The 23451-nt window shown below is 39.0% G+C and overlaps 1 protein-coding gene across 1 annotated transcript in view; it reads right to left on the reverse strand.

Moving 5' to 3' along the window:
* Positions 1–23451, reverse strand: part of ITGA1 (integrin subunit alpha 1) — a gene marked incomplete at its 5' end in the record, with an annotated part of 163190 nt that overhangs the window by 68294 nt on the left and 71445 nt on the right. The window contains 5 exons of the mRNA XM_079702706.1: positions 1342–1492; positions 5465–5613; positions 21015–21142; positions 21754–21865; positions 21973–22061. Of these exons, the coding sequence (XP_079558832.1) occupies positions 1342–1492; positions 5465–5613; positions 21015–21142; positions 21754–21865; positions 21973–22061 (629 nt within the window). The remainder of the gene's footprint in view (positions 1–1341; positions 1493–5464; positions 5614–21014; positions 21143–21753; positions 21866–21972; positions 22062–23451) is intronic.

Below are 23451 nucleotides of genomic sequence, written 5' to 3' on the forward strand. Positions count from 1 at the left end.
ATCATGAGACCTCTTTTTGACCAGATAAGAGGCAAAGTATGAGTGATCAACCAGGGATACAACAAAGGGAAACAGAGATTTAAGGGCAAGAAATACTGATTATGTAGCCAGATACAATGCAAAAGTGATATAAGATTCACTTAAAATTAAGAAGCAATCCATTGATAGATACTTTCTTTCCACTGAAGTTTCCTGAACGTTGTTAATGCTGCTGATGGTTAATTCAGCTCATGGCCTGCATCTATGGGACCTGGAATGCTAGACTATATCCTCTGGGAAGAAGGTGAACACATGACGGCACCTCTGGTACCTGGTTGTGTGGGACAAACTGGGCATGCGCTGGCTTTGCATACTAAAGAGACCGAGCATAGACTCTAATTGTGGACAGTATCTCTGAGTGAAGGCTGAGCCATATGGAATTATTCTCAACCACCGAAAAGATCAAAATAGCTATAGTAACAGGAGAGGTAATAATCGATTGAATAACAGTTGGCAAAAGATAACTTACCGAAGTAACAACAAAGGGAAAGAGAAATAATGAGATGTTTTAATTTTTTTTTTTTTTACATCTTGTACCCCAAATGAGAAAGAAAATGTTGCAACTGTTTACAACCTAGTTATCTTCGTTATAAAATAAGAAGTACAGTCACCTTGCCCCAGGGAAGAAGTGAATCAATTGTGTGTTCTGGGACTTCATCAGGGATGAATCTCTTTTTCTTCCCTACCTACTATTGGGTGGAGTGTCTTTCACTGATCACACTTTTGAAAGGGAAAAGGGAAATATCACTCATTAAATGCTGAAAAACAATTGTGGGTAATATCTGTTGTTACTATAAATAAAAGGGATTTTGTTGAAAAGCAATTTTGGTTGAACTTTTAGAGTTCTGAAATCTTTTGTTCTCTGACTTATTTTTAAAAATCACCTTAAGAAACTCCCCTCCCCCTAGGCTGAAGGCATATGCTTTCCTCCCTCCCTCCCTCCATCTTTTCTCCCTTCCCCTTCCTCTTTTCCCCTCCCTATTTCTGTCCCTTTCTCTCTCTCACCCTTCCTTCCTTCTTCTAATGTATTTTCTCCCTTCTTCCTCCTTTTATCTTTCCTTATTTTCTTCCTTCCTTTCTTGTAGTGATTGTTTGCTGAGTCTCCATTTGCCTGGCACTGTGTCGGGTGCCGAAGACACAAAAGGGGCAAGGCCCAATCCTGTCCCCATAGAGTTTACTTCCAAATGGAGAAGTTTCTGTTTTTCAACCTTGTTTGTGTAACTCTCATAAAATAACCATGATATGCACACAGCTTTTCATTTCACACCACAGCTTGAAAGTCATCTCTAGCCCTGTACTTACAGCTATGGAAAACCGCTGAATGCTTTCATCATCACAGTCCTGGATGACCTTATTCAGTTGGTGGTTGTCATGGGACTCTCCATCAGTCACAATTACCATGACTTTCTTAACCCCTCTTCGGGCACCCCGGGCTTCAGTGAAAGCCTCTTTCCTGAAATAATCACAGACAAAAGAGCAGCAAATAAAACACCAGCCCAAGGTTAGGCAGTGATAAACAAAATGAAAACACTGTCAACTCCAGGTAGCCCAGTGCTTTCCCTCCAAGATCAACATTGTTGCCCATTGTTCAAGCTGGGAGGCAGGATGCTCATCATTTGTAATAGTTTAAGATTTATTCCAGATGATGGAGAGGTTACTATTTTGCCAATCACCATAGATTCCATTAACAAAAGGCAGCAGTCTTTCATTCTTTGGAAACTTCAAGGGGAGAGTGTGACAAGCATACAGCAGATTTAGAGAAGGTCAGATTTTAAATACTTTCCCAGTCACTCCTTTTTCTGTAAACACTCCTTCTCTTGCTTGACAGGCCTCTTTCCTTCTGCTTTTGGCAGAGCTTTTGCTTTAGTCCTCACTTCCCCCACCTACTCTGACATTCACAGAACAGCTTGGACAGCCTGTAAGCTATGGAGGAGGCATGGGAGAAAACAGAGTATTTGTATGGCTGTGAGTGCTTCAGAGTGCGCTTGGATGTGGGGTGAAAATTCAGACATAGGAATTAAAGACTTCAGATGGCAGTGGTCTGAGTTAGTGACAGAGTAGGGTTCTGGGGGGCAAGGAGGGTTTGGCAAAGCTATGAAAGTCTGAACTAGGTTTTAGGACACAAGCTGCTGGGGGTGAGGTGGGACGAGGTGGCATGGAGAGAAAGGAAAACTGCTATAACCTAACTTCAAAGAAAGGAATTTTGATTTAATTCAACAAGCATTTATGGATAGAGATGGAAGATACAGGAAACTGACAATTTTTGTTTGTTTTGTACCTTCTACACACACACACACACACACACACACACTCAGGCACACTTTCCCTCCATTATTTTCTTTTACTCAACTACTTTCCCCTCTGGAGCCTTGGAAAAGAAGAGTACTTTTTACTTAGGACTGAAACAATGAATGGATTTCATATAATATTTTTTAGATTTTGGTGTAAAATGCAGCAATCATTGTGCTGAATAGTCATTGTAAATATTTTACTTTGGTCATAAGGACAAACAGCTGCAGTTGAGATATACCAAAGAAACCCCTGTCTTTCACCTTCCAACAGTTTGCCACAGTACACATTAGCTCTACTGTAGATATATAGTAAATGCACAGTAGTGGGTATTTTGTGAGCAGGGAGAGAGGATCCTTGTGATGTGAGCAAAGTGATTTTATCTGTGTTTATTTTTCCTTTAAAAGGACTAACAGCAAATATGACAAGATGTTAACAACTGTTGATTCTGTTTGATGTGTACATAGGATTTTGTTGTACTGTTTTTTACATTTTCAAATTTTCCTAAAATTTTCAAAAGAGAAAAAGAAGCTGTTTAAAAAAATATATTGATCACTGGCAAACTGTGTGTCTCTGCCCTCTACACTACACAAACAGATTCTCTGAGTTCTTTCTATGCACAGACAAAGGTGAAAAATAGATGTTAAAGGTTAGTCTTTAAATGAAGTTTGGACATCGATATGATAAGATTTAATCCTTTTTACAGTTTTAATTCCTTAGAGGATCACCAAAACTTCCTAATTCTCTTGAAGATCAAGGTCATAACTAAATGAACATCAGCTGAAGGAGATGATTAAATGACCTTCCTTAAAGAAAATCTGTTAGCTCTGAAACCAGGGCTGGCTTTCTATGGCAGAGCTCTTGAGTATACCCTTTCTGTTTCAAGTATCTTCAGCAAATTGCCCTTGACCCCCAATTACCAGCATCCAATATTCTTTCTTTAAAATAAGCATTGACTTCCCTGCATGTTTTTAAACATTAACATATCCCAGGAGAATCCCTTTCTTTGGGACAGGAGAATCCAGGCCTTATGATTAAACACTGTGAAGCAATGAAAAGAAAAAAAATTTGGGATAGGGATAAGGGGACACAAAAATATTTTGAACTGGGAGACACTGAAAATGGAGGTAAAGGATTCTAAAAATTTAGAAATATTATTTGCAACTGGTCCTGCCTGAAAGGAATAAAGAGCAATTAAAAATAAACTTAAACATGAAAAAATGATATAAGAAGAGTACTCAGGGCTTCCCTGGTGGCACAGTGGTTGGGAGTCCGCCTGCCGAGGCAGGGGACGCGGGTTCGTGCCCCAGTCCGGGAGGGTCCCACGTGCCACGGAGCAGCTGGGCCCGTGAGCCATGGCCGCTGAGCCTGCGCGTCCGGAGCCTGTGCTCCGCAGCAGGGGAGGCCGCGGCAGTGAGAGGCCCGCGTACCGCAAAAAAAAAAAAAAAAAAAAGAAGAGTACTTAGTAATATCATTATGGAGTCTTATTTATGTACAAAACTCAATAAACTCTGTGTCCTACAGCTAGCCCCTCTGTGAAACACATAGGCAAAAACCATATAGGGACATGGTATTTAGAGTGGTATTTACGCAGGAGCAAAAGCAGCCAGAATATTTCTTCAGTTAGTTTTCAAAAATGAATATTCATCTTAAGTGGTTGCCTTTGGAAAACAAAGTTCCCTACAGGCTCAGAGCTTTCAAAGAACACTCTGATTTACTTTGTGCGGTCACATTTAGTCAATTATTTAAGAGTGCACACTCAGCACACCTAAATGTGTGCACTTTTGTGCATGCAAATTGGTGATCTACGGGCAGGTAAATGTAAAATTACCCCATCTGTTTGTGGTTATTTTTCTCATGGGCCCCATATAACTAGAACCACATGCTTTTCTAACATTTATGAGTCTAAAGCTGCACATGAAATTTTAAATTTTTGAAAATCCAACCCATTCTTTGGAGTATCCATGTTAACTGTTTCAGACCCCTTAAAACGCTGATCTTAGCAGGCAGGTGAAGTGAGGTCATGGGTAATCAACGCTTCAGAATCAATTGAGTGTCCAGGAGTTGAAGGCACTTAAGAGAAGGATCCTTAACATTAGTCAAACTGACCATTAGATTTCCTGTGATTTTGGTATTGTTTAGTATTTGTTCAGAAGCTTTCATGATGATTAAGGGGAGAAACAGCAAAAGATAAGAGCTGAGTGAGATCAGAAAAAATACAGAGAAGAGGAGCTGAACATTGTAAGAAAAGGACAGTTCTATAAGTTCTTATAGAATGAAATTCTACCACAGGGTGGGTTATGTGTGCTCCATGAAGGAAACTGCAGAAGGGAGGGATGTGAATTAGAGGGAATTTGGAGAAAGTAAGGAAGAAAGAGAGAGAGCACAAATCATGAAATCCTTTCCACTTCTTTTCTTTTTTTTTTTTAAGATTTTTTTTGATGTGGACCATTTATAAAGTCTTCATTGAACCTGCTACAATACTGCTTCTGTTTTATGCTTTGGTTCTTTTTTGGCCGTGAGGCATGTGGGAACCCGCATCCCCTGCATTGGAAGACAAAGTCCCAACCGTTGGACCACCAGGGAAGCCCCTCCACTTCTTTTCAATCTTTTCACTGAAAATGATTTCAAATAAGACAACATTTAATTTGCCCTCTTAAAACTCTTATTTGAGAGCTTCAATAACCCTAAATCTGTAAAATTTAAATATGTAAAATGCTATAAAATTATAGACATATTAGGGTATAGATATATATTGAGTAGAAGCGGACTGATATTAATCCATCTTTTTAGATTGAAATTCCTAGAAGCTGAAAACAAAGAATAAAAGGAAAAGATATTATCTAATACTATGTCTTAGTACCCGTGCATGTGATGCCGTAGACTACAGCGATTTTTTGGACTGATTCTCCATCAATCAAAGCCTTGGAATAAGAGGAAAGATAAGAAGAGTGATGAGATTGTAATATAGAAAAATTTGATCCTACAACTATTAGTTAATCAGTTGAATCTCTTTTCAACAAGATGGCTTTAAATATTGCTAAGGCAACTGTTCAGTTAATACTCCAAAGGGCTAGATCATAAGCAGTTATTTTTGCACAGTCTTTTACTTTGGCTTATTTTTTTATCCATATACCTTGCTGTGTCTATTCCAAGGGCTGTCATCGTCTGGCGGCCACCTCTCTGGACTATTTTATTTGCTGCAACAAGCACCTCTTCCGTTGATGAGTACTTATTGAGGTTGAACTCATGGGTTACATTTTCTCCATACTGTACAATTCCAACCTGAAATACCAAGCCACTGTGAGTTATCCATCTAGCAGACCTCCCTGTTTCAATTTTTTTGCATTTAAACATATGCATCAGATGTAATAATACATTTTAGTCCTTAAGATGAGTTTAAAACTCTATCAGTACACAAATCTTTCTACTTTGACGGTAATGATCACTGCCATTTGTGGATGCCAAAGAACACAAATGAAAGTGTTGTTATTAAACCTCTCAAAGGACTGGCTTCTCTCTTCAACAGTGTTTACTGAATGACTCTGGTAAGCTTGGGGAGGGGGTAGAACATGAAACTGACATGGCCTCTGCGTTCATGGAGCCTCTAAACTAGAGGGAGAGAGAGATTAAACACAAGAATCATTTAAATACAGGTTCAATCGCAAACTGTGAAAAGGGCTGTAACAGAAAAGCTATTATTGGAAGTATAACCTAGGAGCCTAATTTAAAGTGAAGACTCAGGGAAGGCCTTTCAGAAGTGATATTTGAGACTTAAAAGACATGTGCTAGAAGGGTGGAGACCTGTTCAGATGATGGCTGAGAGGGAGGATGGGGTCCACACAAAGGGAACTGTGTAAGTGAAGAAGCTGAGCTGGGAAAGTGGTAGGTGCTCTAAGAACAGAAAGTCAGTGAGTCTGGACCAAGCTAGGAGGGGAGAGTGGGGCAAGATGAAGTTGGAAGAATAAGCAGGGGATGTATCTGGCAAAGACACACATGTGCTTCCTGCTTTATGTAGCTCAGCTGTAGCGTCACATCTCCTAAATCAGCCCTTCCCTCTCTTTTCTTGTTCTCTGTCTTCCCTCTCTTACTGCCATTCTCCTTTCATTCATTCTTTCCTGCAGGTTGGATAATGCAGGCAGCTAACTGCAGAGCCATCATGAAGTACAATGACTTAGAAGGTTAAGTGCCACTGCTTCGACTTCCCTTGCTCCAGACCCTCTCCCACCCCTTGCCCATTTTCCTTATCCTTTTTCTACACCCTCCTTCGAAGGTTTATGTGAACCAATAAACTAATCTATATCAAGAATTGTGCCTGAAGTTACTTTTTGTTTAACCTTCCTACCCCAAAATTACGGACTCAGAGAATTCTTTACCCAAAGGAATGTCTTTTTTTTTTTTTTTAAAGATGTTTGAACACTAAGACCTTGAGTTCTTTTAAATTTTATTTATTTATTTATTTATTTATGGCTGTGTTGGGTCTTCATTTCTGTGCGAGGGCTTCCTCTAGTTGTGGCAAGTGGGGGCCACTCCTCATCGCGGTGCGCGGGCCTCTCACTATCGCGGCCTCTCTTGTTGTGGCCTCTCTTGTTGCGGAGCACAGGCTCCAGACGCGCAGGCTCAGCAATTGTGGCCCACGGGGCCAGGTGCTCCGCGGCACGTGGGACCCTCCCAGACCAGGGCTCGAACCCGTGTGTCCTGCACTGGCAGGCGGACTCTCAACCACTGCGCCACCAGGGAAGCCCCGGAATGTCTTTTTAATGTAGGAGTTCTGGGCACTTCGTTTCTTAGGTAGGGGAAGTAATTTGAGAAAGTGCTGCTTTCTTTCCAGGCAGTTGTCTAGTTTGCCCATTGTTCAGCCAGTCCTATATCCAAGTCTGATCCTATTTCCAAATGGCATAAATGATCAGCATCTACCTTGTACCTCCCTTGATGTCACTGTTGTCAGAAATCTTTAGGCTTCGTTATTTGTCTGATTTATAGATGCATTTCTACAGCTTGGTCCTTTTGGAAACCAAAAGCATACCCTGGCACTTGCAGAAACAAATAAGAGAACTCCCAATTAAACATAATCTTTATCGTCTCTGTGCTACCTTCTGGAGTATACTAGACAACCTGGAGCAATTATGCCACCATGCCTGAATACTATCCTATTTTTTTTTTTTTTTTTTTTTTTTGGTACATGGGCCTCTCACTGTTGTGGCCTCTCCTGTTGCGGAGCACAGGCTCCAGACGTGCAGGCTCAGCGGCCATGGCTCACGGGCCCAGCCGCACCGCGGCATGTGGGATCCTCCTGGACCGGGGCACGAACCCATGTCCCCTGCATCGGCAGGCAGACTCTTAACCACTGCACCACCAGGGAAGCCCCTATCCTATATTTTTACTGCTTTTTTTTAGCTTTCTTTCCTAACTTATTCAAATTATAGTAACAGAAATTAGTACCACATTTTATAAATGAAGAAGCTGAGTTTAAAAAACCTCACTTTCCATAATGAAAAGGCAGAAGGAGGTCTAGTCTAGGATGTGTCTCCTTCACCTCTATTTTGTCTCAGTAAAAACTCACCTCGCCCAAATCCCCTCATTTTCTTTTTTTTTTTTCTAGTCATATTTTGTTTTTTAGGTGCTTGTGTTAAATCTTTATAGGTGTAAACTCACTTGTTACAGCACATAGAATTATGTTACCACTTAAGTCTCCTCTTTTATTTTTAAATTAAAAATTTTTTCTTTTTTAAAAAATTGACAGATAGCTGACTTCCCCCCATTTTCTAATCACCTCACCTTTTGCTAAATGCTGCTGCCACTTCATGGCCACTCAGTGAGTTCAGGTAGTTAGCTAGCCAACTGAGATACATTAGTAAATACGATAAAACAGACAAACAAGATACATTAGAAAATATGATAAAACAGACAAACAAGTAAATAGATCATATTTTTTAAAAAAGAAATAGAATATACGAATCCTTCCTTAGAATTGCTGAATCAGATATCAGATAAATAAGAAATAATTAGAGAACATATGCGAGTATAAGAAAAGGTACACCGTAAGCTGAATAAACACAAAATCTGCTCAGTCTGTGTCCAGGTTAGGTTTGCTCTTTGACTGTATCTTTCACCTAATATCTGTCACCATCTGTTCCAAGACTATGTGCTGTTATAATTGGAAAAAGACAACTATTAGTTTCCCATGACTCCAATTCAGGTTATTTCCTTGACAGTTAAATGTTATGTACAGTTATCTGTTACTCTCTGAATAGACTTAAAATTCTTTTCCCAATGACCCTAACAGCTTTTAATTAGTAATCCAGGGAGACACTGAATAATTATTAAGGGAAACCATGTAGGTTTGACATTGTCTTTGTATATATAAATGCTCAGGGTAAATAAAAGTAAAATGATTTTGTTACTTTGATAATCATTATACCTAATTTATGGTACCAAGGTGAATAAATGCTGCTGTGGAAGTTAATTGCTCATCTATTCAGGGTGTCTTACAGAGTTGGTTTTGTTTTACTTCTCTTTGTTTAGATTTGATTAAGCAGGAGACTAAAGAACTTTGAAAACTGTCACTTCTGTCATTATTCTTGGACATTTTACTACCTTGATTAATCTATTGAACACCCTAGTCTCTCATTTCTTTGACTTCCTTGGCTTTAGTAATATTTTCCTCTAGTTTGCCTATGTCATCCACTTCCAAGGTCTTAGCCTTCACCTTGTCATCTGGAAAAATTGCAGCACCTCAATCTCAATGTCAAGTGTTCTTCTCTCTGATCATTAACTTTGGCTCATTTACCTAGTATATCCAATTCATCAATTCCTTGACCACATTAAGATGTCTAATTAATTCACAGATCTTATCTTTTTTTTTTTTGTACCCAGCCTAGATTCCATGATCCATCACCATAATCATTTACTTGCAAACATTTAACTACTTTAACCTTTTTTTCCCTCCATTAACTAACTTGGCTAACTTCCAACTCTGGTTAAGTTCAAATATCTCTTTCTCTGTGTGTGATCCTATGACACTGAATTTTGTTAGACAAAAGTCACATACCTTGTAGACTGGTCTCACTTTAAAGTTTTGCACATGAATCCCAAATGCGGTTGCACATAGCACTGCCCAACAATCCTACTACTTTTTACTAATGAGTGTACTGTTCTCTTCGATCAAATTCTAGTGATAAGCTATTAACTCCTCAAGAAAAAAATAGCATCTCATTTATACATGGGGAGGAGCTCACATGAGAAGAGATGGAAGTCATGCCAACTAAATAAGGCTGCTTTGTGATGTAACATTTTACATTTACAACGCACCTTCCATATCTCATAGAACATACTATGAACTGATTACTATGAATTGGATTATCTGGAAAAATTATCTTCACACCAGGAACAGCAGAAAATGTAACACCTTGGTATGTCAGAGATCAGTGCTTTATATCTTCTATCTATCTCTCTATCTTCTATCTCTCTTATTACTTAACATATATCTCACTTTCATAAGCTTATTTTTTGTGAATGTTAGGATATAAGAGAACTTATAACTGCCTGTTCCCTTACCCTTTCTGTACACTTTGCTTCTAACAGCTCCACCTGAGACTTTCCCCAGATGACTGTCCTTGGACTGCTAGAGCTGCTTTGCCCCAAAGGTTCAAAGAGTCAGAAGTGCCTGGGAGTTTTCTCCCTCTTCACCCCTTGCCCTGATCCATAGGTAATGCCTGAGTGCAGGAAAATGCAAGACCAGCCCCTTGACTTAACTTGGAGCCCCTTCCAGATCAGGCTGAGGCCTTGACTTCACCTGGACTCACATGTTTTCTTGTCCTCTGTGGCTGCTCTGTTTTGTTCCCCCAAATCCCTTCCTATTTTCTTTTGGAAGCACTCCCTTCATGAATTGCTATCACTTGACTCCTCCTCTCAGAGTTTGTTTCTGGGGAACTGGATCTAAGGCAGCTGTTATCTATGTTTCTGCACTCCTTCTACAGCCCAGGCCAGACATCATTGTCTTGAACCTGGACCACAGCAGTCACGGGTCTTTCCACTGCTGATCTCCCTCCCTCCATTTCCACTTCCTCAAATTCTTCTACATATTTTTTTTTTTTTTTTTTTTTTTTTTGCGGTTCACGGGCCTCTCACTGTTGTGGCCTCTCCCGTTGCGGAGCACAGGCTCCGGACGCGCAAGCCCAGTGGCCACGGCTCATGGGCCCAGCCACTCCGCGGCATGTGGGATCTTCCCGGACCGGGGCACGAACCCGTGTCCCTGCATCAGCAGGCTGACTCTCAACCACTGCGCCACCAGGGAAGCCCCCTTCTACATATTAATAGTAGATTAACTGTCTTTAAATTCTGCTTTTATCATGTGTCTTCTTTGTTCAAAAACTCTAATAACTCTTCATTGCCTACATCAAGGACTTTGAAATATACTTTAAAAGAGAATTGTACTTTAATTCAAATAGAAAGTAGATAAAGCTTCAAGCTGATTCTTGAATACTAGGCCTATAGGTTAAAATTCAGTTTTTTCCTCCTGACTTTCAGCCACTCAACAGTCTGGCCCTACCTTCTTTATTCATCCTCATCTTCAGGACTCCTCAGGATGAACTCTATCCAGACCAAATGCGCTTCCTTTTCCCTCCAACTAAGCTAAGTCTACCCATTCGGTAAGATTCAATTCAAGTTTCACTTTCTCTGCAGCTTTGTCCACCTAGTTGCCGGGAGTCCATACTGATCTTCCCCTTCTTAAAACTGTGAAGCAAACTTGTCTGTGCTGTTCCTGTGAGCCCTGTGTTCTTCTCAACTTTTGCATGCGTGCTTTATCTCCCAACTCCATTATAAGTTAGGAAGGGGCAAGCAGGGGTAAAGAGCATGGACTACATCATAGCTTTTGGTATTCTCTTATCCTGTACCACTGTTTTGCTTTGCTCACAGTTGACCCTCATACATTCTTACTAGATGACTATAACATTTCACATAGGCAAGTAGAAAACTGAGATAGTAGGGAAATAATGATAAACAGAAAAAGAGAGATATAAAGAAGTGTGGGAAATTAGAAGAGTGGGCAGTGGGAACTCACATCTCAGAAAAATGACATTCAGTGTAGGTCTCCGGGTGACACAGGGGTTCTTATTTCCTTAGGAACTAGATAGAAGAATAAGGTCAGCTATGTTTTCCCCAGAAAAGGGTGCCATTTATTAATTGTCATCACAGGAGAATGCTCAAATCACAAAACATATATAATGCTTTGCTGAGTACTGGTGAGACCCACTTTAGTGGAAATAGTTTCAGTCCCAGCTTAGTTTATAATTTAAGGCAGGTGAAACAGATTTGTACTAGCATAATGGGTATACATGCATCTACAACCGAGTCAAATAAGTATGAGAATTAAATAATGAGATAAAAAGTGATGAACACACATGGTGAGGAAACAGGGGGAGAGAGAATCACAAGGCCCTCATGGAGGAAGGAGGATCCAGATTTCTGAATGAGCTACCCAGGTAAAGAACAGACAGCAGAGTATGATAGTAGAATGGGAGGAAGCAAAGCAGGCTTGAGCCTGGAAAATCTGTCAAGGATGATCATTAAAGACATTTAAATCATTCCAGAATTTGTGGAAAGATAAACAATCAATATTCACCATATTTGACTTGAAGTGGCCAATTGCATTGGAATGGTACAAGACCCAGAGGGTGGAGTTAAGTAGAGAGCTGGTGAGGAATAGTAAAGATGGAAAGATTCTAGGCATTTTTGCTAAATGCAAAAAAGTAGGCAGAGATGGCGGCTAAAAGGAGGAACTGAGTTAAATGAGGGCTTTCTTTAAGGGAGAATGGATAGAGCAGCTTTTGGATTCAGTAAAAGAGTAGATGAAAATAGTAACAGTAGATTCTTACAAAGGGGGGATAAACCACAGTAGAAAGAAAAGTTACTTTTCAGAGACAACTGTAAGGGACACATTTAGCTCCTGGGGAGATGCAGTTTGAACTTCTTGATTAAGCAGTTGTAATTACAATATAAGTCCAAAGAGAAGTAAGAGCTGATTCACATTATAGCATAAACCAGGCACACAACTGGCTGAGGATTCTGTTGCATAAACAAGAGGTTTGTAACACTTAGAACTTTCCATTTAAACAAAAAATTTGCAATCATGTTTCAGATAAGCCCCAAACTAATATTCCCTTATCCTTTTCCAGGGAATACTAACTTTCTCAGTTGCTAGGTATGAGTTTTTAAAAAGAGTCCATGATCAAATTAATCTTGGAAAGCAATTGTTAATACAAAGTATAACAGTTTCTCTGTCTCTGTCTGTCTGCCTCCCTCTGCTATTTATATTAAGTTAAAAAATGCCACAAATTTCAAATGGAGCAAAAGAGCAAGGCTTTCTCTCACTCCTGCATTGCTCTACTCTGACTCATAAGTGGATTCTTTTGAGAGTGCTCCCAGAATCTTTAATATGAAAACATGCATTGTGAATCACGAATTGGAAGACCTGATGTATTTTATTTTTATTTAAGAGAATATTTTTTTGTAAGGAACATATTCAACACCTCAAACAACATAGCTTGGAAAATATTGCTTTATTCTAATATTGAGTTATCTACTCGTAAAGATCAATTAATTGTTCTGCTTTATTCATCCTTGTTATATTTATGGCACACTGTCATGCATTGCAATTATCCAAATACAAGACTTTACTTCATTTCTAAGTTGGAAGATTTTCAGGATTAGGGACAAAGTATTAGAATCTGTTATTTATATTGCTATCACATCTAGCATAATACTTGACCAATAAGATACTTCATAAATATCTGCTAAATTAAAATGAATTAATTATCCAAATGGCTTTTTCTCTTTTGAGGGTAGAAACGAACAAGGAGGAAAGTGAGTGTGAGGAATATGGAAGGAATGACGCTCTTAGAAATCACAAAAATCACTAATTTTTTCTCATAAAACTTAAAGTCACAACAGAATGACAAGGGAGTTTTTTTAAAAAGAGAAGTGTTTAAAATAGCTATTAAGTATACTGAGTCAAAGAATCATGAAGGAATGGAATTATTTCCTCATTTAGAATTATACGATTACCTTATATTCTTAAGTTAGAGTGATAACACCAGCACCTAAATTTTAATGTCCAAAATGAGCTAAGTTTCTGGGTTTTCATTCAACAGGTAACATTATCCAATCAATAGCTTCTTTAGGGGTGTAATGACAGGGGAGCACAGTAAAGCTTTCTGTGTTTCTGTAGGATGCACAATTGCTTAATCTGATAAGAGCTCAGACTTAGATCTGGTCATTTTATGTTTCCCTTTACCAAAGTAAGGTGCAAAAGCCCTGCCCTACAACATGCTTCTACTGCAATTAAGTGAGAGTATGAATGTGGTGGTAATACAGGCTGCAATCCAAATTAACTGTCAACACAAACCATTCAAGGCTGTGTTAGCTGAAACCTGGCTGAACCTTTGTCACTATGGAGAGGGATGAACAGGACTGGTTCACAGGTAGATGAAATGATTCCTCAGAAACACAAATAAAGTCGGTAAATTAAAGATGTAGGTCCTGGGCTTCCCTGGTGGCGCAGTGGTTAAGAATCCACCTGCCAATGCTGGGGACATGGGTTTGAGCCCTGGTCCAGGAAGATCCCACATGGCGCAGAGCAACTAAGCCCGTGCGCCACAACTACTGAAGCCCGCGCGCATAGAGCCCGTGCTCCACAACGAGAAGCCACCGCAATGAGAAGCCCACACACCACAATGAAGAGTAGCCCCCGCTCACCACAACTAGAGAAAGCCCCTGCACAGCAACGGAGGCCCAATGCAACCAAAAATAAATAAATAAAATAAATAAATTTATTTGAAAAAAAAAAGATGTAGGTCCTAAGAAAAGGATGTCTTTAGCTGGTCTCTTGCTTGATGGAAGATGCTGCAATAAAATTGACCCATGCTCAAAAATGTAAGGCTAGAAGATGTTAAAATGGGGAAGACTATGGGAGAAATCAGGACCAGAGGTGAATGGGGCTAGATGTGTTGAACACCTGCAAAGAAAAGCCTGAAACACAATGTAAAGGGGAATCTGGGGTGTCCCCCACAAACAAGTCTCTTCTAGCTGAGTGAGAGATGGTGGTCAGTACAATAATGATTTTTAACACAAGGAGAATTTAAAAATTCCAGAAACTACATTTTTCCAACATAAATGACTTGCCTCCTACGTGCTAGGCAATGCAGGAAACTCTGAGCTGTATTCCATAAATAAAAGGATTAAGGCACAATGCTGTCATTGTGGAATTCACATTCCACCAGGAGAGACGCACTCACGAAACAAAAAGCGATGCCACTGAGAGATGAGAGCAGTGGACGAAGGGTGTGTAAATGCTGTGGGAATACAGAGGGGAAGGGATTTTTCTTGGGAAGGGTGGGGGGAATAACCACAGAAAAGGACAGAGAAAGTGACCCTTGAACTGAGTCTCAGAAGTTTACCTCGCACATGGGGCCTGGGGTGGAGAAGGGCTTTCCGGGCAGAGAGAATCACGAGAGCATAGAGCAACGTGTTCAGGGAAGGCCAGGGTAAGAGTGGCTACAGGGCAACAGGGGAAGGAGGCAGGAGACAGTCGAATGACAGCCACTAGGTGACGAACGTCTTATAAGTCACTGGAGAGCTTGGGTATTATTCCACAGGCAAGGATAGGAGATTTTTATTCAGGGAAATTCCATGATCTGGACTCTACATGGGAAAAATAACTCAGATGAGTGATGAATGGAGGTAGAGGACAACGGAGACCAGAACGCTAGTGCACAGGAAGATTCACCACATTCACAACATCACTTTCAGAAACGACAGCCTGACTGACAAGGATATGGCTGCCCAGCTCAGACAGGTTTCTTCTCAGACCTCCAAACAGTGAATCAGCCCTCATAGTTTACGCTCCTAGGGAAATGGCCATAAAATATGTCGTAAAAAGAAAGATAAATAATATTCCTAAAATTTAATGAATTTCCCTCTTTCATTTTGCCTGGTTTAATATTATGCTATACTCTTGATAGGAACAGTCTAGACATTGTTCCATTAGTATATTTCACTTTTATATCAAGCCTCACAATTTACTGCTTTTATTTAGGGTAATGCACTTGTATATGGCATATTTATATCATTCTCATTTACTATTAAAAGCAATGTTATGTTTAGGTATTGAGGATCAATAAGACCTCCATAACGTTTATACCATCATATCTTTTATGGCAAGCTCAGAGTGTTTCAGGTTTGTTTTTATAGGTGGTTTTTTACAAAACAATTTTATAGCCTTTTCTCTGTCTTGGGTAAAAAACTGGTTTGCAAAAGTTCCTTGACTATGTTTGCAAAAAGTGTTAATGGGACCGCACAGAAACATGGGAGAAACTTTGAGTAACTATTTAGGGTGAATGTTTTTGTCACTTGCATTGCATTTTCCTAATGTATACTAATTGTCATATGGAAACTTGAATGAAAGTTTTAAAATTTATTTTCCTTCCTTCCTTCCTTCCTTCCTTCCCCCTTCCTTTCTTCCTCCCTTCCTCCCTTTTTTTTTTTTTTCTGTTGAGGTGAAAATTACTTCCAGAAACATTCCATATCTTTGAGACTCCTTTCCAATAATTGCAATTACTAAATGAAAAATCTGTGACTGCAGAGAGTAGGCCATAATATTTGATCTTTACCTTTGTATCAAGTGAATAATTGTAATTAATATCGATATAACAAACAAGAACTCATGAGGTATAATTAGAATGTAAATTTTTTTTTTTTGGCCCATGATCCCTTTAAAACTTATTTAGGGTGAAATTCTTCTACTCTCACTGGATGGAAAGATAAATGTCTTATGACTTTTATTATTTTTAGTTTTAAAATGTCTGCTTAAAAAAAGCTCTATATTTTAATTTAGGTTGAACCACATGAAAGTGCTGTATTTGTAGGTCAAAAAAGGATCAAACAGCAACAATTTCATATGGTTCAACCTAAACTAAAACAAAATCAATAAGACAAAATATCAAAGTTGATTTATAGTTAAATTGTCTCTCCTCCCCCTACTAAAGCTTATGGGAGGTGAGAAGCCTGTAGTTGAGGAAGGGGCATGACTAGCTGTTTGTTTCTCTTCTCCTCTTCTCTCAGATTGCTGACTATAATATCTGACATCTCCACCGATGGAGGGAGGGAAGATAAATACAGGGTACAGAAATTCGTACTTGACAGGTGCTGTCCTAAGATGGAGTAAGTGCTAACAGGTGTTATCTTTCTGGTGGGCTTTTTGGAGATCTCCCTTCACCTGCATCCTTGCCTGAGTGAATGCATGTCACTACTGTGGTCCCTAGGAATCAGGGATAGCTTCGGCTGTTCTGTGCAGAGGCCTCCACTTACTTCCAGGAGAGTCTATGGACAGGAGCTAACAGGATTCCATAATGATCCATGGGAAACACATTCTTTGTACGGACAACTCTGGGTGTGAGGCCAATCCCACTGCCTTAACTCGCCCATCAGCAGCCAGACAGCTATCTTGCCCTTTAGATATTTCAGGCAGGAGTCAGACACTCATCAACTGCATGTCCCAACTTTCATAGACACACACCAATCTCACTGTATGATCTCACTGAAGCCTTTCTCACTAGGCTCTTTCTACAGAGAAATCCACTTCACAAATCTGTCAACTTCATTCTTAATGCCTTTATATCCTTGATATGGGTGAGGAGTTTAAAGAGTCCTGTCCCTAGCTCGTAACTTTCCATCTTTGCGTCTTCTTCTGGGCAGTATCTCTTGAAATTCATTTTTATATTTAAGTAGGGGAAGTTAATTCTGCCAATCTTAGGGCAGGATTGGGTGCTTCAATGGAAAACAAACAAAAACAAAAGACAAAAAAACCCCTTATTTAAACTATGTTATCAATAAATCAGGAAAAAAAATGATTGTTAAAATAAATTGTCTATGTTTTTCGAGAGAATTACTGTAAGACCACATGAAAGAAAAGCGTACATTTTAGTACACATTTCTTTGAAGTGAAAGTATCTTTCCAAATTTCTATGAATGAATTTCTTGTCTGACTCCACTGAAGGAAGGTCAGATTTAAAGGGTATTTAAATGTGTTGTACTTAAAACACTATTAAATACAGTTTGGCAAAAGTGATGGCTTAGTAAATGTCCTTCTCAATCCCTTTTGTTTAGAGAGTTACTTATAAAACTAGTCATTAAAGCAGAAACTAATAAAAAAAAAAGAAAAAAAAACTAGTCATTAATACAACTTAAACCAACACAGAAAAAGATTAGAAATGACTAAAGTATAAACACTAAAGCCTAACATATAAATAATATACTTAAAAGAATACTAAAATGCCAGTTATAGAAAAAGTCTCATTAAATGTTCACCTAACAGAGAAAAATACAAAAATACATTCATTATGATACACACATTTATTCAACAGGTGCTCATTAAAGGGCTACTATGTCACAGCAAAGCACTGGGCTGGCCACTGACAAGGATAAAAAGAGATATAAAGGCTTCAGTCTTGAGGTCCCTGTAATCTGGAGGGTGCAGCAAAGCAGACACACACACCACACACATCAATTTAATAATGCATTTAATCCACTGTTTCTCAAATTTAACCTATTTAAGAATCATGTGGGTTGCTTACTTAAAATGCAGGCTCTGTAGCCCCACCCTCAGAGATTCTGATTCTTAAAGTCTGGGGTACAGTCCAAGTACCTCTGGGATTCAGAAGCAGGAATTCCACAAGCCACATCTGGAGAAACACTGCTTTTTACAGAGGCTCCATGAAGGCAGTGGCCACATCTGTCTATTCTCCACAATTATCCAAGCCCTCACACAGAGCCTGGTACATAGTAAATCCTCAGGAAAAACAAGTGAATAAATGAATGAATGAGTCTGGCTAAGCTCCAAAATGAATGATACAAGCAAAATGTGACATAAAAACTCAGCAATTTAAGCAGCTCCTCTGCAGATGCTACAAATGACTCAGTGCACAGGGTTGCATTCTGAAATCTTCCTCTGAGGAATGGGGTCATGGAACCAAGGAAATGTGACCTGACTCTTCTCAGGGTAAGTTTGTGTCCCTCCCATTCACTGGCAGCATCTAGACCCCAGGGATCGTCCCCATTCCTCTGAATAGAGCCACTGTTTCCTCCCAGAAAGACATAAAACTCCACGAAGCCCACTCTGGAAGGCTGGAATTCCACTGGTGCTGGACAGAATAGCTCCTCTATTGGGACTCTCACTACTGACATGTAAAATTAATTATAGTTCTCATAGATGGAAACATCAAATCTGCAGCAGAATGGGTTGAGTATATAAGCAATTGATTGTTAGCTATTTCTTTACAAAACTGAGCCACGGGCATAGATCTCCACTGAAGCAGTGATTATTCCTCTAAAACAGCCTTGTAGGTTTGCTTCCTGAAGCTGTGGAGAAACTTCAAACATGTCATAGCTGCACTAATTTCCACAAATAGCTACAAAAACATTAATTTTTATAGTGTAATAGATAAATTTAAAAGTAAAATCAAATATTCAGATGACTAAAAATGAATACAAATTTTAAAATATTCCAAGGCTGTCATTAGCTTTGGAAAGAAAGGATTGGATAAGAAGGTAAAATGGGGTGGATAAAACAGGTGGAAGGGAGGAAAACTCATTGTGGGGAATGTGTTGAGAGAGGGGAGACCTGTGATCAGCAGTTTGAATTTAGGTATGTCGGTGCAGGCAACGGAGCACCAAGAGTCCTGGCCTGCTTCCAACCAGGGGGCTGGCCGAGGAGGCACAGGGACAAAGGACTAGAGACCACTGTTTAGGGCCATCAGATGGCACCTGCTCTGAAACTTCTCTAGAAGTAGAGGTCTCAGAAAGGAAAGACAGTTGCACTGCAGTTGGAGAGCTGTGTGTTCAAATCTGCCATCAACAAGCAAGAGACCCTGCACAAGTCACTTAGCTTCTGAGGTCCCCTCCATCAATTGAGATTTGGGGCTAAATGACCTCTAAGACCCCTTCCAGCTATAATTTTATGGCTCTATGAAATCTTATTGACCAAGGAGAGAAAGGATAAGGGAGGAGAGGAAAGGAAGAAGGGAGAGAAGTTCTCAGAAGGGAAAGAAAGGGGTCCACGTGGAACACGTATTGTACGAAAAGGAGGAGCAGGTCACCATTCTGAGTGGTCTTCTAAAGGATGCAGGCCACCTGATGCCCTGTAGCAAGAAGAAGGCTAATATCCTCTCCAAACTTCCAGCAATCCACTTGGGAAGATGACTGCAGATAAGAAGCTTGCATCAAGGAAAACTTACATTTTGTGATATGATTATAAGAAAAGTACAATTTCCTATAATAATTTTACTCTGATTTCAAGAAGTTCCCTATTGTCCACTGGGATATACACAACATTACCCCTCACCTAGCTCTCTAAAGAGATCCATTCAACCTTGGAATACAGCCATATGACATTTCACTTTGAAGTTTGAGTTCTAATTTGCAATTTTCAACTACCATCCTTTTGGGAAAATGTATGATATATATATATTATAAAATATATAATATATGTTTTAGATATGTGTTATATAAATATATATTATAAAATAAAATTATGTTATATATTTAAAATAAACATAAAAGTATAAAAATATATATACACACAGATACAAAAATATAAAATACATATACACAGATACATGTATGTATATATACATATGCATGAGTGTACATATATGTATGTGTATACATAGGTATACATACACATATATGTGTATATAGATGTGTGTGTCTATTTATATCCCAATTTTAATGCAGGTGTGACAAATATTAATGAGGTCATACAACTTTTTCAGTGCCGCAGAAATTTTTCCAAGAGTAGAGCTCTCAGAGAAAAAGAAAAGAACACTGGATTGCGTGTGCAGCCCAGTCATCTCCTGTGCTCTCCTGAGGTCCCCAGACTCTGCAACAGCCATTTTTTGACTCTGATTCTAGTGTTAATTCCTACCCTCAAGGCACTGTCCTCACTTTGACATTTAATTTTCCTATTATCCATTGCATCTTATCCATATTTTAAGCCATGTGGCCATATAATATTAATGAACATTAGACTGATTAAACCCAAACTCACTGTCTAAAGTGGAAGAGCCATGTGAGAAGTTCCACCTTATATAGTGGCAATAAAGGGGGATGTGTTTACAAACAGAGACTCATGGGGAGAAAAACACCCAATTATTCAACTTACTGCAGCTAAAGCCTGGAGCATTTGCTTTTTACTTAAGAAAAGAAATTATTAAATATAGGGGAAAATAGACTTACAGCAGTATCCTGTGGCCAATTCCTAATTTATCTGTACAGCAGGAGAAAAGACACTATGATGGCATATCAGAATAGTTTCTACAAATTCTGAAACCCTGCTCTGATATTACCAAAGGTGGCTATGCTTATTTTATAATTAAGAATTAAATTATGATTTTATAGATATCTATAGGGAATATTTTTTCAGAGCATTGAAAATGCAGCTTTCATAATACTTTCTGCTTAGAAAATAAACAGCCTGCCAGTAATGTGCAGGAATAAGAACAGGGCTATGGAATACAAAGCTCATCCTAAATTTTAGCTTTATTGATTAATTTATTTTCAGAATAATTTGTCATTAAAACTCCATGCATTTGTATCTTTAGGACAACAGAAATCAAAACATGAAGTCATACCTGTGTCTGTTTAGGACCAATATCCATTCTTTCAAGAAGGTCATTTAAAAAAGCTGTAACACTTTCCCAGGGGTAAATACTGTTGGAACCATCCAGCACTATGACTATGTCCAGCTGAGTGCTGCATTCTGCAAGAAAAAGATTCAATCGTGCAGATTTGGTGTCTATCTTTAGAGGTATATGAAATGTTTTCACAGCTAAAAGGAACTCATTTTAAAAGATGAACTGATATCCTACAAAGTGGACACATTACTTTTAAAATCAGAAAAAAGAGTTTTTTAAATCAGAAAAAGAGTGATAAGAAATACTCTTTGCATTCAGTAACAATTGGTTTGGGATTCACATCAAGTAAAACCCATACCTACTTAATTGTAATTAACACTGTCTGAGTTATCTTTGGAAATGTTCTCAATATGAATTCTCTATACAGTTCTCATTCTGTGTATATTTCAAATGAGGTTACTTTTCTCAAAGAAATTCACCCTTTAAATAAAAACAATGTGACAGCTTTAGCTCTGATGTTTAGACGTGACTCTGTAAAGGTTATTTACACTAATATCAGTTCCAAAATAGCAGTGAAGTTTTGTTATATATTGGCAAAGCAAACATTTACCTAAATTGGTAATGCTGGTAGCCGAGAAAATACTTCAAGCTTTTTGGTATGCTCCCGTGTATATATATGTCTCACTCATTGCTTACTCTTTTCAAACACTGCACAAACATTGCATAAAATCTGTACCTTGTACAGGGGCAAAGGAGTTCACGACTTGAAATGTGGGGCTGACATCAGAACAGATTCCCGTTGTGTAATGCAAATGTCCACATCTATAGGCATATAAGGGCCCGCATGCCTTTTAAAAAATTAAAGTCATAAGATTAAAAATTATATAACAGATTTTATAAAGATTTATAATATAATTCTTGGTTCATTAACTATCTTTACTCTTCCTTTTCTTACCAGAAACCCTCCATTTGGGTTGGTGACTAAAGTTGATCCAAATGTCATATTCTCCTTTACTTCTGTGACATTGGGAATTGATGTATTAACTAAAAATAGAAGAAACTTTTATGATGGTGGAAAACAAAGTAAAATTAAGTGTCTTCTCATTAAAACATTTTGGTTTTTGTCTCAGAAACTTTGTCTGGATCACTGTCTCACATACTTTTGCTGAACTGTAAAAGAATGCATAACTATCAGGGCAATGAGAACATGGGACAGCTTTTCACATATTTTTGCTAATTAAAATAAATAAAATATTTAGTCTCATGATATTGTAGATGCAAAGGAAACATACAATCATCCAACATGTTACATCCACATGTTATATATGATGAAACATGATTTCTGGCAAGAAGAAGGAAAATGGGTCGAAGGCCAGAAAAGAAAACTCAAACACAAGATTCTGACCATTAGTTTCACCATCACAGGGACATCAGGAGGGTTACAAAGAAAACTGGAGCAAGATTAGAGCAGTGGTCAGGAAGTTTGGGTAAAGACACAATGAAGGGACTACATTTGACAGAACAAATAAGAATGGTGAGCCCTAAAGCATGCCAGCCTGGCAAAAAGCAGTTCCACTCACTCACAATAAAAAAGGAGAAGAAGAAAAAAAAGATTGGACAGGAAAGGCAAAAGCTTCTAAACCCTGCTTAGCAGAGTGCTAAAATAATTGAAAGTGGCAAAACTCAAGTTCAAGAAAGATTTGTCTCACTGTTCATGCCTAGAATTTTTTCTTACCTTAAGATTACATGTAGATTTAATGGAATGGAAGCAGAGATTCCTGAAAGGTCACAATCACCTCCTAATCTGAGCATTGGTCTTTGTCCCAGAATCCAGTCTGGTTTGCTTTGAAAGCATCTGGAACTGGCCTTGAATAATCTAGATTAGAATTTTTATACTACCGTTGACCCAGGATGAGCATTCCTGGGACATTAGGGACTACAGCAGAAACTTCCGTACTGTTCTTGGTGTAGCCAACATCTTCACACTAATGTTAAAACTCGGGCTTCCCTGGTGGTGCAGTGGTTGAGAGCCCGCCTGCCGATGCAGGGGACATGGGTTCGGGCCCCTGTCCGGGAGAATCCCACGTGTCGCGGAGCGGCTGGGCCCGTGAGCCGTGGCCGCTGAGCCTGAGCATCCAGAGCCTGTGCTCCGCAACGGGAGAGGCCACAACAGTGAGAGGTCCGCGTACCGCAAACAAACAAACAAACAAACAAAAAACTCTATTCCAGTTTCCAGTAATGGAGGAGTTGCTCTTATCAGAACAACTCTTCTGCAAATAACAACTATAAACTCTAGGAAAAGGGAAAAAAATGTATGAAACAACAGTCTGAAGGCACTGGAAAGCAACCAAGAGCAGGCAGAAACTGGAAGGGAGTCTATACTTGTAAGAAGAGATTAGCACTGGATGAGTTTCCTGTTTTTGTGTTTGTTTGT

This window comes from Hyperoodon ampullatus (assembly GCF_949752795.1).
Source record: "Hyperoodon ampullatus genome assembly, chromosome: 4".
Taxonomy (NCBI): Eukaryota; Metazoa; Chordata; class Mammalia; order Artiodactyla; family Ziphiidae; genus Hyperoodon; species Hyperoodon ampullatus.